Source organism: Micromesistius poutassou, assembly GCF_964030765.1.
Source record: "Micromesistius poutassou genome assembly, chromosome: 2".
NCBI lineage: Eukaryota > Metazoa > Chordata > Actinopteri > Gadiformes > Gadidae > Micromesistius > Micromesistius poutassou.
The window spans coordinates 16,080,465-16,092,669 of NC_140272.1; the positions used below are offsets into that span (position 1 = coordinate 16,080,465).

General features: G+C 42.3%; 3 protein-coding genes across 3 annotated transcripts in view; 2 read left to right on the plus strand and 1 right to left on the minus strand.

The window, feature by feature from the left end:
• Nucleotides 1-70: 70 nt before the first annotated feature.
• Nucleotides 71-3,228, minus strand: LOC311338197 (cell division cycle-associated protein 7-like; the record flags this gene model as incomplete). Its single annotated transcript, XM_084463438.1, has 8 exons — nt 71-164; nt 445-581; nt 781-930; nt 1,354-1,494; nt 1,811-1,963; nt 2,189-2,284; nt 2,547-2,915; nt 3,124-3,228. The coding sequence occupies 8 exons, from the start codon at nt 3,226-3,228 to the stop codon at nt 113-115; spliced, it is 1,203 nt and encodes a 400-aa protein (XP_084319564.1). The 3' UTR covers nt 71-112.
• Nucleotides 3,229-5,756: 2,528 nt separating this feature from the next.
• LOC311338198 (anti-Muellerian hormone type-2 receptor-like) lies at nt 5,757-8,918 on the plus strand (the record flags this gene model as incomplete). The annotated part of the gene is made up of 8 exons (XM_084463439.1): nt 5,757-5,850; nt 6,576-6,664; nt 6,809-7,030; nt 7,358-7,472; nt 7,714-7,868; nt 8,071-8,221; nt 8,547-8,683; nt 8,802-8,918. The coding sequence occupies 8 exons, from the start codon at nt 5,757-5,759 to the stop codon at nt 8,916-8,918; spliced, it is 1,080 nt and encodes a 359-aa protein (XP_084319565.1).
• Nucleotides 8,919-10,910: 1,992 nt separating this feature from the next.
• Nucleotides 10,911-12,205, plus strand: part of prr13 (proline rich 13) — a 2,120-nt gene continuing 825 nt past the window's right edge. Inside the window, exons 1-3 of the mRNA XM_084464711.1 lie at nt 10,911-10,973; nt 11,366-11,388; nt 11,483-11,955. Coding sequence (XP_084320837.1) covers nt 11,373-11,388; nt 11,483-11,955 — 489 coding nt within the window. The 5' untranslated portion in view covers nt 10,911-10,973; nt 11,366-11,372. The remainder of the gene's footprint in view (nt 10,974-11,365; nt 11,389-11,482; nt 11,956-12,205) is intronic.

Sequence of the window (12,205 nt, forward strand, 5' to 3'; positions counted from 1 at the left end):
CCAAGAAGTTTCATTAAAGCAAGTTTATTACAAATTAAACAATCACATTCAATTAAAACGAGAACATTATAAAAATCTAAAGGCTAGTTATCCTTTTGTAATTAAAACCAAATTACAAATCATCATCGTCATCTTCCTCTCCACTCTTCAGTTTGTCATGGAGGCTAGGTAGGAGGAAAAGTTTAATAAAAAAGTTTGAGACAATTGTTTTATTCCCTGCACTAGCTTAACGTTAAGCATGTTCATCATGATCCCTTCCTAACCCCAAGCCCCTGAAGTTTATCAAAGACTTCAACTCTGGACACTTAACATCATCAAGAAGACAGTCCTATGTGGAATCTGAATAAAATAGTATTGAACTTAGGTCAAATTACAATAAAAGTAAGGTCATGTAGAACTACCAACAGGTTTTGTGTCAATGAACTGTAAGACAAACGCACTCACCTGCTGAGGTAGGAGTGGACATCGGAGAAGCCTCGGTACTGAGCCAGGGGGAAGAGGATGCCGGTGGGACAGCGGCCCTCCCTCTGCCGGCAGAAGCTGCAGTTGCAGATGCCCCGGCACGGTGGACAGTGCCACTCCTACAGGATACACAGACATAAGGACATCGCTGAGTGAAAAATGAAAAATCTTCCACTCACAACTTGACTGTTCATTGCTTTAGTCTACATTGTGGCTGCATCCCAAAATAATGTACAGCACGCATACAACTAAAATCACATCCATTATCGTAAAAAGAAAAGTGTAGAAACAGGTGCAATCAGAATGTGTGCATTTCACCGGATCAAGCAGAGCCGTTTTGACTTCTTCTCCATATCGGTTTTTCAGACACGGCCCACAGAACTGCCCGTGAATCCCGCGACACGCCTCATTGCGGCAACATGTCTTGGTGTCAATGGTCTTCTGGCGACACTGGTGACAGGTAGTGCCCTGGAAACAACACCTTTATAGTCAGTTATCCTCTAACAGTTGTGTTAGTTAACAGTATGTCAAAACCGGGTCTCGAACGCTGGAAATGAACCGAATTACATTTATCGGAGCAAAAAGTGCTTTATGATCAAAATAATGATCAAAATATGACAAAATAAGCTGGGCAGCTTACAGATAGGAACTGAAAGACTTAGAATTTCCTTTAATGCATTATATAGTTGAATCCCAGAGGTATGGGTAAGCATTTATCAGGTATAGGGTATATGATCTCAAAGTCAACATCAAATTCTACTTCACAACTAGAGCTATAAACAAGTGACAATACATGAGACTAGGTTTCTTAATCCTCATCTCATGAAGTGACCCTTGTTTAGATCTAGTTGTCGAGTTGTTCATGTCATGAAATTAGTTGAACGTGTTTACATTGACTCTGTTGTAGACCTTCTCCGTCAGCTGGTCCGCCACCAGCTGGAGTTCCTCCTCCGTGATGTCCTCCACCGGTCGCACCACGTGGGGCCTGGTCTGGCTGGGCCGCGGCATGCTGCGGCGCGGCGCGTGGCGTACCTACAGACAGGCACAACAAACAGAATTGTTTAGGAAGGAGGTGAATAATGCAATGGCAGAATAAAATGCATTATACAACATATTTTGTGGAGGTGAAAAACAGTAGTGGCTGCACTACTGATCCTGCAGAGCAGTGAATAATAAATCTAATATATTTGGATTGTTTTCTGAATTATTATTAGTTTTGTCAACAGGAACACTTCGAGAGTCAAGTGTTTCCTGTCAAGACTTTTGTTTCAAGATTAAATTTACTATATAAAAATGATAAATAAGGAAACAAATAAAAAAAGGTAACGTCAAGATAAGTGTCGCTGACTTCCAGCAGCTCGTCCTCCAGACTGAGCTCCAGCTTTGGGTCTCGGGGGCCAGAGGGGTCCTCACAGCCCCCCATGGAGCGGGTCTGCCTCCGGGTGGCTCGCTCTGGGTTCCTCCTCGACTCCTTGACGGCGGTGCCGGACCGAGGTGGCTTCTGTAAGAACAAAGTAACAAGATCAGCATCAACTCAGTCTACCGAGCGAGGAACAGAGTCACACTTGTGGGGGAAACTACAAGGTCATACGTGAGAGGGCGGGAGGGGTTCCGGGGGAGTATCATACTGCTGAAAGTGTTGTTGGGGCAGAATATACGTGTTCACTTTATCATAAATCGGGGGGTGTTTTCAGTCTGTGTTGGTTCTTAATGTGTTTGTACGCACTGCTCCACTCCCTTTGACTTTTTTGGCGTTTGTGTGCGTTTCCAGAATCCCTGCGCCGCCGGGCATCTTCTGCAGATCTGCCATCAGCTGAGCCAACTGTAAAAGAAGAAAACAGGGCAAGCTCAGGATAGAAAACAATTGAGAGTAACCATGAACACAAAACACACGGATGTCTTCTGTTCTGAAAGTCTTTTCATCTGTCTGTTTTCCTAAAATGCATTGTGTGTGTGTGTGTGTGTGTGTGTGTGTGTGTGTGTGTGTGTGTGTGTGTGTGTGTGTGTGTGTGTGTGTGTGTGTGTGTGTGTGTGTGTGGGGGGGGGGGGGGGGGGAGGGGGGGGGTCTATATGGATGCATTCACCATCGCTTTGTTTTCCTTGATGGTCTGGGCCCTCTTGGATAGGAAGGTTTCCTTTGCGTCATCCTCTGAACCTGAGCCACATTTAACAGGTAAAGGGGCCATGGCCTTCTCTTCCTCCTCAATCTTCACACGTCTCTTCTTCCTTGGATTAGACATTTTCTTCTTAACAACTAGTTCTTTTTTAACCTCTGTCTCTTCATCCGTGTTCACCTCGCCATCCTCTTCATTGGAGCGAGGTGTGTGGGAACGCAGGCGGAGGGACACTCTCACAGTGAATGGCTGAGCACCACCAAACCGTTTAGCAGTAATCTTGTTCTTGTTGAGGCGTTGATGAGGAATGGCCTCCAGCGCATCTCCAAAGCCTGCATTCTGGTGGCCACAGACATCGGTTTAACAAAACATTAGAGGTAGGTAGGTTAAACAAAACGTTTTTTATGCAACTCACGTTAACCTAAGGCCATTGGTTCTTTCCTAAAAGTGTTTTGTAGGAAATTAAGTGTTGGAATGGATTAAACTGAATAGAATATGAAGACGTATGTTAAAGATATCGAAGTAAGCTTCACCCACGTGGACTTACCTGTTTGTACAGGTCTCCTGTTTCATTTTCAGAAAAACCATTAAATGTTTGATCATCTTCAGACTCTGCAAATATATCTGAGAGCTCTTTTGGGAGGGACTGCATGATCGAAAGACCTTCCTGAAATTAGTGAAATACGTCATATGAGCAGCCCATTGAAATCCACTTTTATTTCTTTCATTTGATTGCATTTGGTCCAGCTCCGGTAGATTTGGCAAACATTACCGTTTTGGCCATCGTGATTTTCAATTCCGTCTTACATCCGCAGGATTGCCGAAGTCCTGGATTTAAAAAATGCCCGCCTTTCTACAGGTAGTCGTTACAATTAGCAAAAATGAAAATTGGGTGTGCATGTTTTGTTTACTGACTACGCACAGGCGGACGTGACTTTCATTGTTAATAAACAACCCCACCCGCGTGGTTCATCCCTGCGTAGGCAAGCTAGGGCACTAAAACAAGTGTAGACTTTACTGATCTTTTCATAATTTTTCATAATTGGTCATCATTTTCATGTTTTATTGTAGGTTTTGAGGAATTAAATAAACAAAATAAAATGTGTGTGTGTGTGTGTGTGTGTGTGTGTGTGTGTGTGTGTGTGTGTGGGGGGGGGGGGGGGGGGGGGGGGGGGGGGTTCAAGCCTGTAGGCCTATGTGTGTTTTGGTTTTGGACTTGGACAGTCTATTCCAACTGCATGATCATTAGTTGCCAGGTATGTGGATACCAGATAGAGCCATGTGCAGCTGTGTGATAGTGGGAGTAACGGTGGGAATCCAAAGGAACTCCCTTCTCGTTCCCATGACTGATAAATGAATGTGCCTGTTCGGACGGCTTGGTTTATAGGTGACCATGAGCCAGCCACAGTGGCTGCTTATTGCAGTTGTGGGTAAGTGCAATGGCTTTATTATTATGTATTGTCTATTTGTTAGGTGTGATTTGATTGGATGCTTTATCTGTATTGTACTGTGTTGTTGTGAAGTATATTCATTTAGAGTAAAATATGAGTTAGAATTTTTACATGTTCTGTTTCTTTTTACATTGTGTTGTTATTTCTAACTCTACGATATGTGTCTGTCTTTCTACTTTAGAATGCCTATTCCTGTGTATATCTGGGCAGTTGGTCACTCAGCAGAGGCGATGTGCTTTCCAAGTGAACAAAACATCACAAAATATCAAATATAACATTGAATATATGCGTGCTGGCAATGTGACTGATTCAGTGCAACTCTGCTCAAACACCCAATGTTGTGTTGGTTATTTTCGGCTCGTCGACAACCAAACAGAGGTGGACCTGCAAGGTGAGTTACCGTCAAAACAAAAAACTCATAGCAAAACTTAAGTCCCTCAATAACCTTGATAGCCTGCAATCATTTCATGTTAAACAACTAAACATTAATATATAGTTGAAAGAAAAATGATGTTAGTGTCTATCAATTGGGTCACCCTTTGGATATTGGACCATATCATCAACGTTAATATGATATTGCTTTAAAAAAAAATGAACCAGTCCAGTGTGGGTTCATTGCAGCTTGTAATGTGGCTGAAATTTGCCACGAATCCATCTGTGAGCAACACTCCGACAAGCAGCTCATCAAGTGTGTGTGCAATGAGGACATGTGTAACAAAAACATCACTTGGAGGTAGGCTGGCCAATAACTCAATATTATCATTTATTGTATTTGAATGGTATTGTATCATCATTTAATCAAGATATTGACTTATTATGATACCTGTTTCATAGTCTAAATTCATGATAGCAAGACATGCCCTTAAATTGGTTTGGAGAACTAGTTTCAGACTGATACCATACTTAAAATGTCCATATACATCAATGTAATGTCAGTCAGTTAGACTGTTAAGAATGTTATTTTGAAAGTATAAGTATATCATGATATTTATCAATATAGTGTCAAATTCACCATGATCATTGTGATACATTTGTCAATATCACCCAGCCCTACGTTGAGGCCACAGCCAAACCAGCTGCAACCCACCTCTCAAATTGTAGGTAGGAACAAAGCATTTATCAAGTCACTTGTAACCCACCCCTTCTACTGTAGGTAGGAACTAAGCATTTATCAAGTCACTTGTAACCCACCCCTTCTACTGTAGGTAGGAACCAAGCATTTATCAAGTCACTTGTAAACCAGCCCTTCTACTGTAGGTAGGAACTAAGCATTTATCAAGTCACTTGTAACCCACCCCTTCTACTGTAGGTAGGAACTAAGCATTTATCAAGTCACATGCAACCCACTTCTACTACTGTAGGTAGGGACTTAGAATTTATCAAGTCGCATGCAACCCACTTCTTCTACTGTAGGTAGGAACTAAGCAACGTTATCTAATGTATAAAGTAACAAGTTATGACTTGAGGTATGGGTCTCACAAAATATTATTCATTGTTTATCCTTTGAGTCCCTCTGGAATCTTCCTTACACTCTTTTCCATGGCACTTCCTAAACCACGGTCTTAGCCCTTATCCACTAAAGATGTCTCCCAACAAAAGAACAGAATGGTAAAAAATAACTGAGGCCATTGGTATAAAAAGAACAGCATAAATCCATAAAATAAAACATGGCCATCGACAGCATTGAGGAAAATATGTTGTCAACTATATATTTTTTTCTGCAGATAAAATGAGCATACCCATCATTTTAATTGTTGGAACTGTCCTGTTCGTGTTCATCATGCTCATTGCTGTTAAGTGGAGACACCTATTCAAGGAGCATGGTGAGGTCATGTTTATTACATCTTTGCACTCAAATCGATTTTTTTACACGGAGCGATTTCAAAGGATTCAAATTTGTTATCATATCATTGTCCATAATAACAATATCTTATACAAGGCCATCAGTATGATATGGTAGGGCTTTGATGTGTCATACAGAGAACAAAGATCTTAATACTTTTAACTGCGATTACACTAAAATTTTGTAAAGAGAAAAACATATTCAATCCATGGACAGATCCTCTCCATTCTCAATTGCATTTGCATTTCAACAGATTGAGTTATATTAAAAAATGTAGTTATTTAATAGACCAACATCGATTTCTCTGATAAATACAACAGGGGGAAAAGGTTCACAAGAATTTGTGGGAATTCATTCATTTGAATAAACATTTGCAGTGCTCTTTTAAATTCAAAGACAGTTGCTGTTTGACCTTGGTAGTAGCTGTTTTCTGCTTATGGGGCTGGCCTTGACTTTATTTGTGTTCTCAATACTCCCTCTTTTCTATCCTCCCGTCTTTGTTCCTGTCAAACACGTATCCAGGTTTCTTCTTTAATCACACATCCACAACTAAAACAATACACAACGCTGGAAGAATCCATTCATGCCATAGCTAGGCCAATAAGCATAGATGCAGTGGCCAGCCATTCAATTGTGACCACTTTTTTATCTTCTATCTTTTATCTGATCTGTTTTATGCTGTTTTATCTTCCCCATTTATCTCAGATGTCTGTGGCGATGCTGTCTTACCATTGTGTTCCTGCCAAACAGCTACACAGCGTCCCATTAACAGTGCTGACGTGGAAATACAACAAGTACAATTATTAACTATAACACTCACAGTGCAAGGCAAAAACGTGGATAATTATAACCCATTATATCAATCAGAAACATCAAACAATGATGACATTTGAGTTTGCTTTTTGACGTTGAAGTTGTTGTGCCTGTTTCCCTGTAAGGCTATTGGCCGCGGTCACTTTGCAACAGTATGGCAGGGGAAATACCAGGGCGCTGTGGTGGCAGTCAAAGTGTTTCCTTCAGGCTGCAAGCATGGGTTCACCTCAGAGAGAGACATTTATGAACTGCCCCTGATGGAGCACTCAGGGATCGCCCGCTTCCTGGGAGCCGGGAAGAGCCGAGACGGGGGCAAGTGGCTCATAGTTCTGGAACTAGCCTCATGTGTGAGTGGCCAGCATTTTACAAAGGAAACCTAATTGTTAAATAATGTTTTATTTTGAAATATATGCAGAATACAGAGATGAACATCAGAGAGCTGATATACACTTTAAGTGTATACATGCATGGAATTCAATATAGTAGCATAGTTGTCTTTCCACAGTAAAGACTATATCAGCTCAAAGGGTAGGGTGGTATTGTAAGATATAAGAAAAATATGTTCTAAAAAATAAAAATGATCCCATATTGTCCAGCCCTTCAGCCCATGATTGTTTATTATTTTTATATCTCTTTAAAAATGTATTAAAAACAAACTCACCATTGTATTTTAGGGTTCCCTCCAACAGTTATTGTGTGATAAGACTGGCAGCTGGATGGCATCCATGAAGTTGTCTCAGTCTCTATCACAGGGGCTGGCCTACCTGCACTCTGACCTTCACAGACATGGTGCGTACCAACCATGATGTCATGCACTGCCTGACTTTCATCATATGGGATGTGTGCATGTTTGAGTGTTCTCTTACATATGTGAATGTTGAAGCTGTCAATGCACACTGTGTGTGTGTGTGTGTGTGTGTGTGTGTGTGTGTGTGTGTGTGTGTGTGTGTGTGTGTGTGTGTGTGTGTGTGTGTGTGTGTGTGTGTGTGTGTGTGTGTGTGTGTGCCTCTCTACTCACACTGTCCAAAAGGTATGCACAAACCTGTAGTGGCCCACAGAGACCTCAGCAGTGCCAACGTGCTTGTGAGAGCAGATGGGACGTGTGCCCTGAGCGACTTTGGATGCTCCACCATCCTGCGTTCCTGTTCGGGACGTCCCGGCTGGGAGTGTCTTAAGAGCATGAAGGTGAACACTCGATGAGTATTACTTTACTCATCCAGAAGAAAATTGTTTGTCCCAATTGCTGTGCTGAGGATGGGTTAGGAATCTTGCTCAAGGATGCCTAGGAAGGTAGAACTGTGGACATTGGGGTTTGAAACCCAGAACCTTTCGATTGTGGTGTGGAAACGAGGCAATACACGTCAAGTAAATATGACGTCCTTGGCAGGAACCCGGGCAGGTTGGCTCCCTGCGCTACATGTCCCCTGAGCTCCTGGAGGGCTCCGTGGATCACGGCCGGTGTCTGGTGCATGCCGACATCTACTCCCTGGGACTGCTGCTGTGGGAGATCTGGATGAGCTGCTCGGCCCTCTTTGAAGGTAATGGAGACCCAGGATCTGATCAGGTTATCGGGCGAGGTCGTCATTCCGTGGTGTGTGTATACATACCTGGGAGAATGGCTGTGATGAGTAGGAGTTAGTTCTTCTGGGTTAGATCAATGCCGTGCTATAGGGGCACTCAAGTGTGGCTCCTTTAATGATTTCAGGGGACACATTCTCTCGCAAGAAAAATCTTGGCAACATGGTCACACGATTTGATTAGCCACATGACAATGTTTAACTTATCATTTTTGTTAATTTATTTAGGTCTTTCTATAGGGAGAGTTGTACTTTTATTTTACTGTTAAAATGTCTCCCTCTGCAGATGGCATGGTGCATAAGCACAGCCTGCCGTATGAAACAGAGCTGGGATCCAGCGTGACTCTGGACAGACTCCTGTTATATGTGTCTCAGATGAACAAGAGGCCTTCCATACCCGAACAATGGGAACGGGAAAGTCAGGTAGGTGATACCATTCACGTGTCGGTGACCTCCGTTGTAGTTAAGGGGATTAGAAATGTAATATATACGTGTGCTGTCCATGTAGAACATGTTTTTATTTAGTGCATGTCCGTTGCAGGGAGCGTTACTCCAGGAACTGATGACTGACTGCTGGGACTATGACCCGGATGCTAGGATAACAGCGCAGTGTGTTGTCGGCAGATTACACGCCCTTCAAACTATTCGCTCTGTGTGATTTGTAATGGGATATTCCTTTTATATTTTTTCTTTGGATTTTTTTTATTATTATTATCCTAAAACAAGTTTGGACGTGTTACAAATCATTTCACACTTTCACACTTTTTTTGTTAAGTCAACATTTATCATCATTTCATAATTTACTTCACTTCTTTTCGGTCTTCTCCATTTGATGGAATATACTTATTTTTATCTTATTGCTAGGCTACTCTTTTTCATCTCACATGTTTTATACAAGTATATATTTTGTTGCTATAGTTACCATGTCACTGCACTGATTGTATCATTAAATTATCTGAAGATTATGAAGGCTACTAATTATTTTGTATGTGAGCAGTGAGCACCCTCCCATGCTGCACGTCAAACAATAAATGTTCCGTACATCACCCAGGTGTGTTCGTCACGTTGTAAAACATTCCTACCTCACCCCCTATTATTGGGGGTCAAGCAGCGAAGCTGCGAGACAACCATTGTTTTCGTATTGTTTCCTATTATTATTATTATTATTATTATCCTGCCATTGGAGTCTATGGCAGCCCATAGAACCCCATGGTAAAAAGTTGTGAAATTTGGCACACTGATTCAGGACAGTCCCATAAGCCCTCACAGCAAATTTGAGGTTGCTAGCCCATAAGCTCTAGCGCCACCAACAGGTCAAACATTATTTTCATTCAATGGGAGTCTATGGCAGCCCATAGAACCCAATGGCAAAAGGTTGTGAAATTTGGCACACTGATTCAGGACAGTCCCCTAAGCCCTCACAGCAAATTTGAGGTCGCTAACCCATGAGCTCTAGCGCCACCAACAGGTCAAAGTTGGACATGCATTCATGTTTATAACTTTTGACCCATTCATCCAATATTCACAAACAAGGCATCATTGGAATCCTTGGGCCAAGCCGAGTTCAACGCACCCTATGACGTCATTTTGCGTCATGATAGATTTTCCGCCATCTTGGTTTATGTCAAAAACCTTCAAAATGTTTCACACATCACACATTTTGTCCAATCATCTCCAAACTTGGCACATATGTTGCTCAGGCCATGCCTCACAAAACTTATCAAACAGATTCTTCAAATTCAAAACCGTTTGGCCGCAACAGCCAATCAAATTTGACCACGAAGCCGCCAAACAAGAAGTAAGCCTGTTTCTCAGCAGCCCTTTGACATATCATAACCAAACTTGGTACATAGACCCATGACATCATCACGGAGACGCTCATTAGGTTTGGTGACCTTTAACCTCTAGGGGGCGCTGTAATTAATGACAATGTGTTTTAACTCCTCTCTCTTCACATGAGTATATTTCAAACACATTTCCCATGTCTGGTGATACTATCAGACCTCCCCATATAGCTAGTAAATGATTTTTCACGGAAATATCTGCGACAGCCAATCAAATTCGACCGCAAAACCGCCAAACAGGAAATAAGCCTGTTTCTCAGCAACCCTTTAACATATCATAGCCAAACTTGATACATAGACTCATGACATCATCCCGGGGACACCCAAACAATTTGGTAACCTTTGACCTTAGGGGCACATTAAACAGGAAGTGAGCTCATATCTCTGCAAGGCTTTCATGTATCCAAACCAAACTTGGCTCATAGACTTATGACCCTATCCTGATGATGCCCAATGAATTTGGTGACCTTTGACCTCTAGGGGGGCGAATGTGATCGTATCTCAGTCAATCCTTTATTTTTTGACGTGCAACTTGTCGAAAGTGCTGAAGGCCGCGTGTTTGGCCTGTTAGATCTATCTTTTATGTTTTAATTTTGTTTAATTAGTTTATCAGCTTGACTCCCTCAACACTGCTCGCAGTTTTAATTTATTTTAATGTTGAATAAATTGATTAATACTCTGTTGTGTTGTAGTGTGTCGCTTAAATGAATAAGTTATATTCGTTGTCTTGTAATTAATGTATTGTACGCATAACTTTTAATCACGGGCGGGGCCTGTTTACTTTTACACCACAATGCGGAAGACGATTCACTAACGCAGTTCTCGACCCACTCCCAGATCCACTCCCAGATCGAGGAGAAGCAGATAAGGTAAGCATGCATGTAGATCATGTTTCGTCGAATAGAATAACAATGATATATTTATACCGTGTATTTGTTTTGCTTTATGTTTTAGCAATATCTTTGCCTCTAAGCATCTAAAGCACCAAGTTCAAAATCCTAAATATTTTGAAGGTGCTAAGACGCGATTAATAATGTATAAGTTGGCCTTAAGTATTAACAAAAGTTTAGCTCTGTCAGCGACACATATTGAAGTGGTTAATATGTGTTTGCCTGACATAATCATCCGAAGAATATAACCATTCAAAGAACAACAAATGACAAATAAAAGGTTTCTGATTAGGTATAAAGTTATATAATGTTGCTACTTATATAATGTTACTACTCCCAACTGCAGCATCTGTTATCTTTCTTCTCTTCAGAATAACTATGTGGCCGAATCAAGGTATGTTATTATCTTATGAAACATTTGAAAGTGTGTGTGTGTGTGTGTGTATAAATTGTTTGTATTTAATTTGTGGATCCTCCTCCTCCTGTAGGACCACCTAACCCAGCCTTCCCCCCAGGGTACAACCCTGCCTTCCCTGGTGCACCCCCCCACGGGGCATTCCCTCAGGCCCCAAATCCAGCTTTCCCACCTGGCCAGTTTCCTGCGGGGGTCCACCCACCCATGCACCCGGGGGGCGCCATTCCCCCACCCATGTACCCGGGGGCCATGCCCTTTGGAGTCCCAGGACAGCACCCCTACCCTGGGGCCCCCGGTGCTTATCCAGGATGCCCTCCGGGTGGTGCTCACCCGGGACCCTACCCCAAATCTCCCAAAGCAGGCCATCACAAGGGTGACCACAAGGGCGGCCACAAGGGTCACTACCCCAGTGGAGGTGTCGGCGGTATGGGTATGGGTATGGGCATGGGCATGGGTATGGGCATGGCTGGACACAAGGTTGACAAAAAGATGAAGAAGAAGATGAAGAAGGCTAAGGGTCACAAGTCGCATAAACATGGCGGGAAGGTGAGTTTCAGCCGTTGCGTTGAGGTTTCTACTGATGATGTCCTTCCTTTCACTAAGCGTTTCCATGACCCGTATAATGACTTCCTAATTCTGAGTAGAAGGAGTGTATTCACGCAACCTTTTGGCCGTACAACACATCAATTAATCATTGTTTTCGCTCAAAGAAGCCACGCCCATGTTCTAGGTTATTATCTATAGTAGCAATTCCCTTGGTGTAGTCCAGATGTAATATGTTACACATTTGGCATAA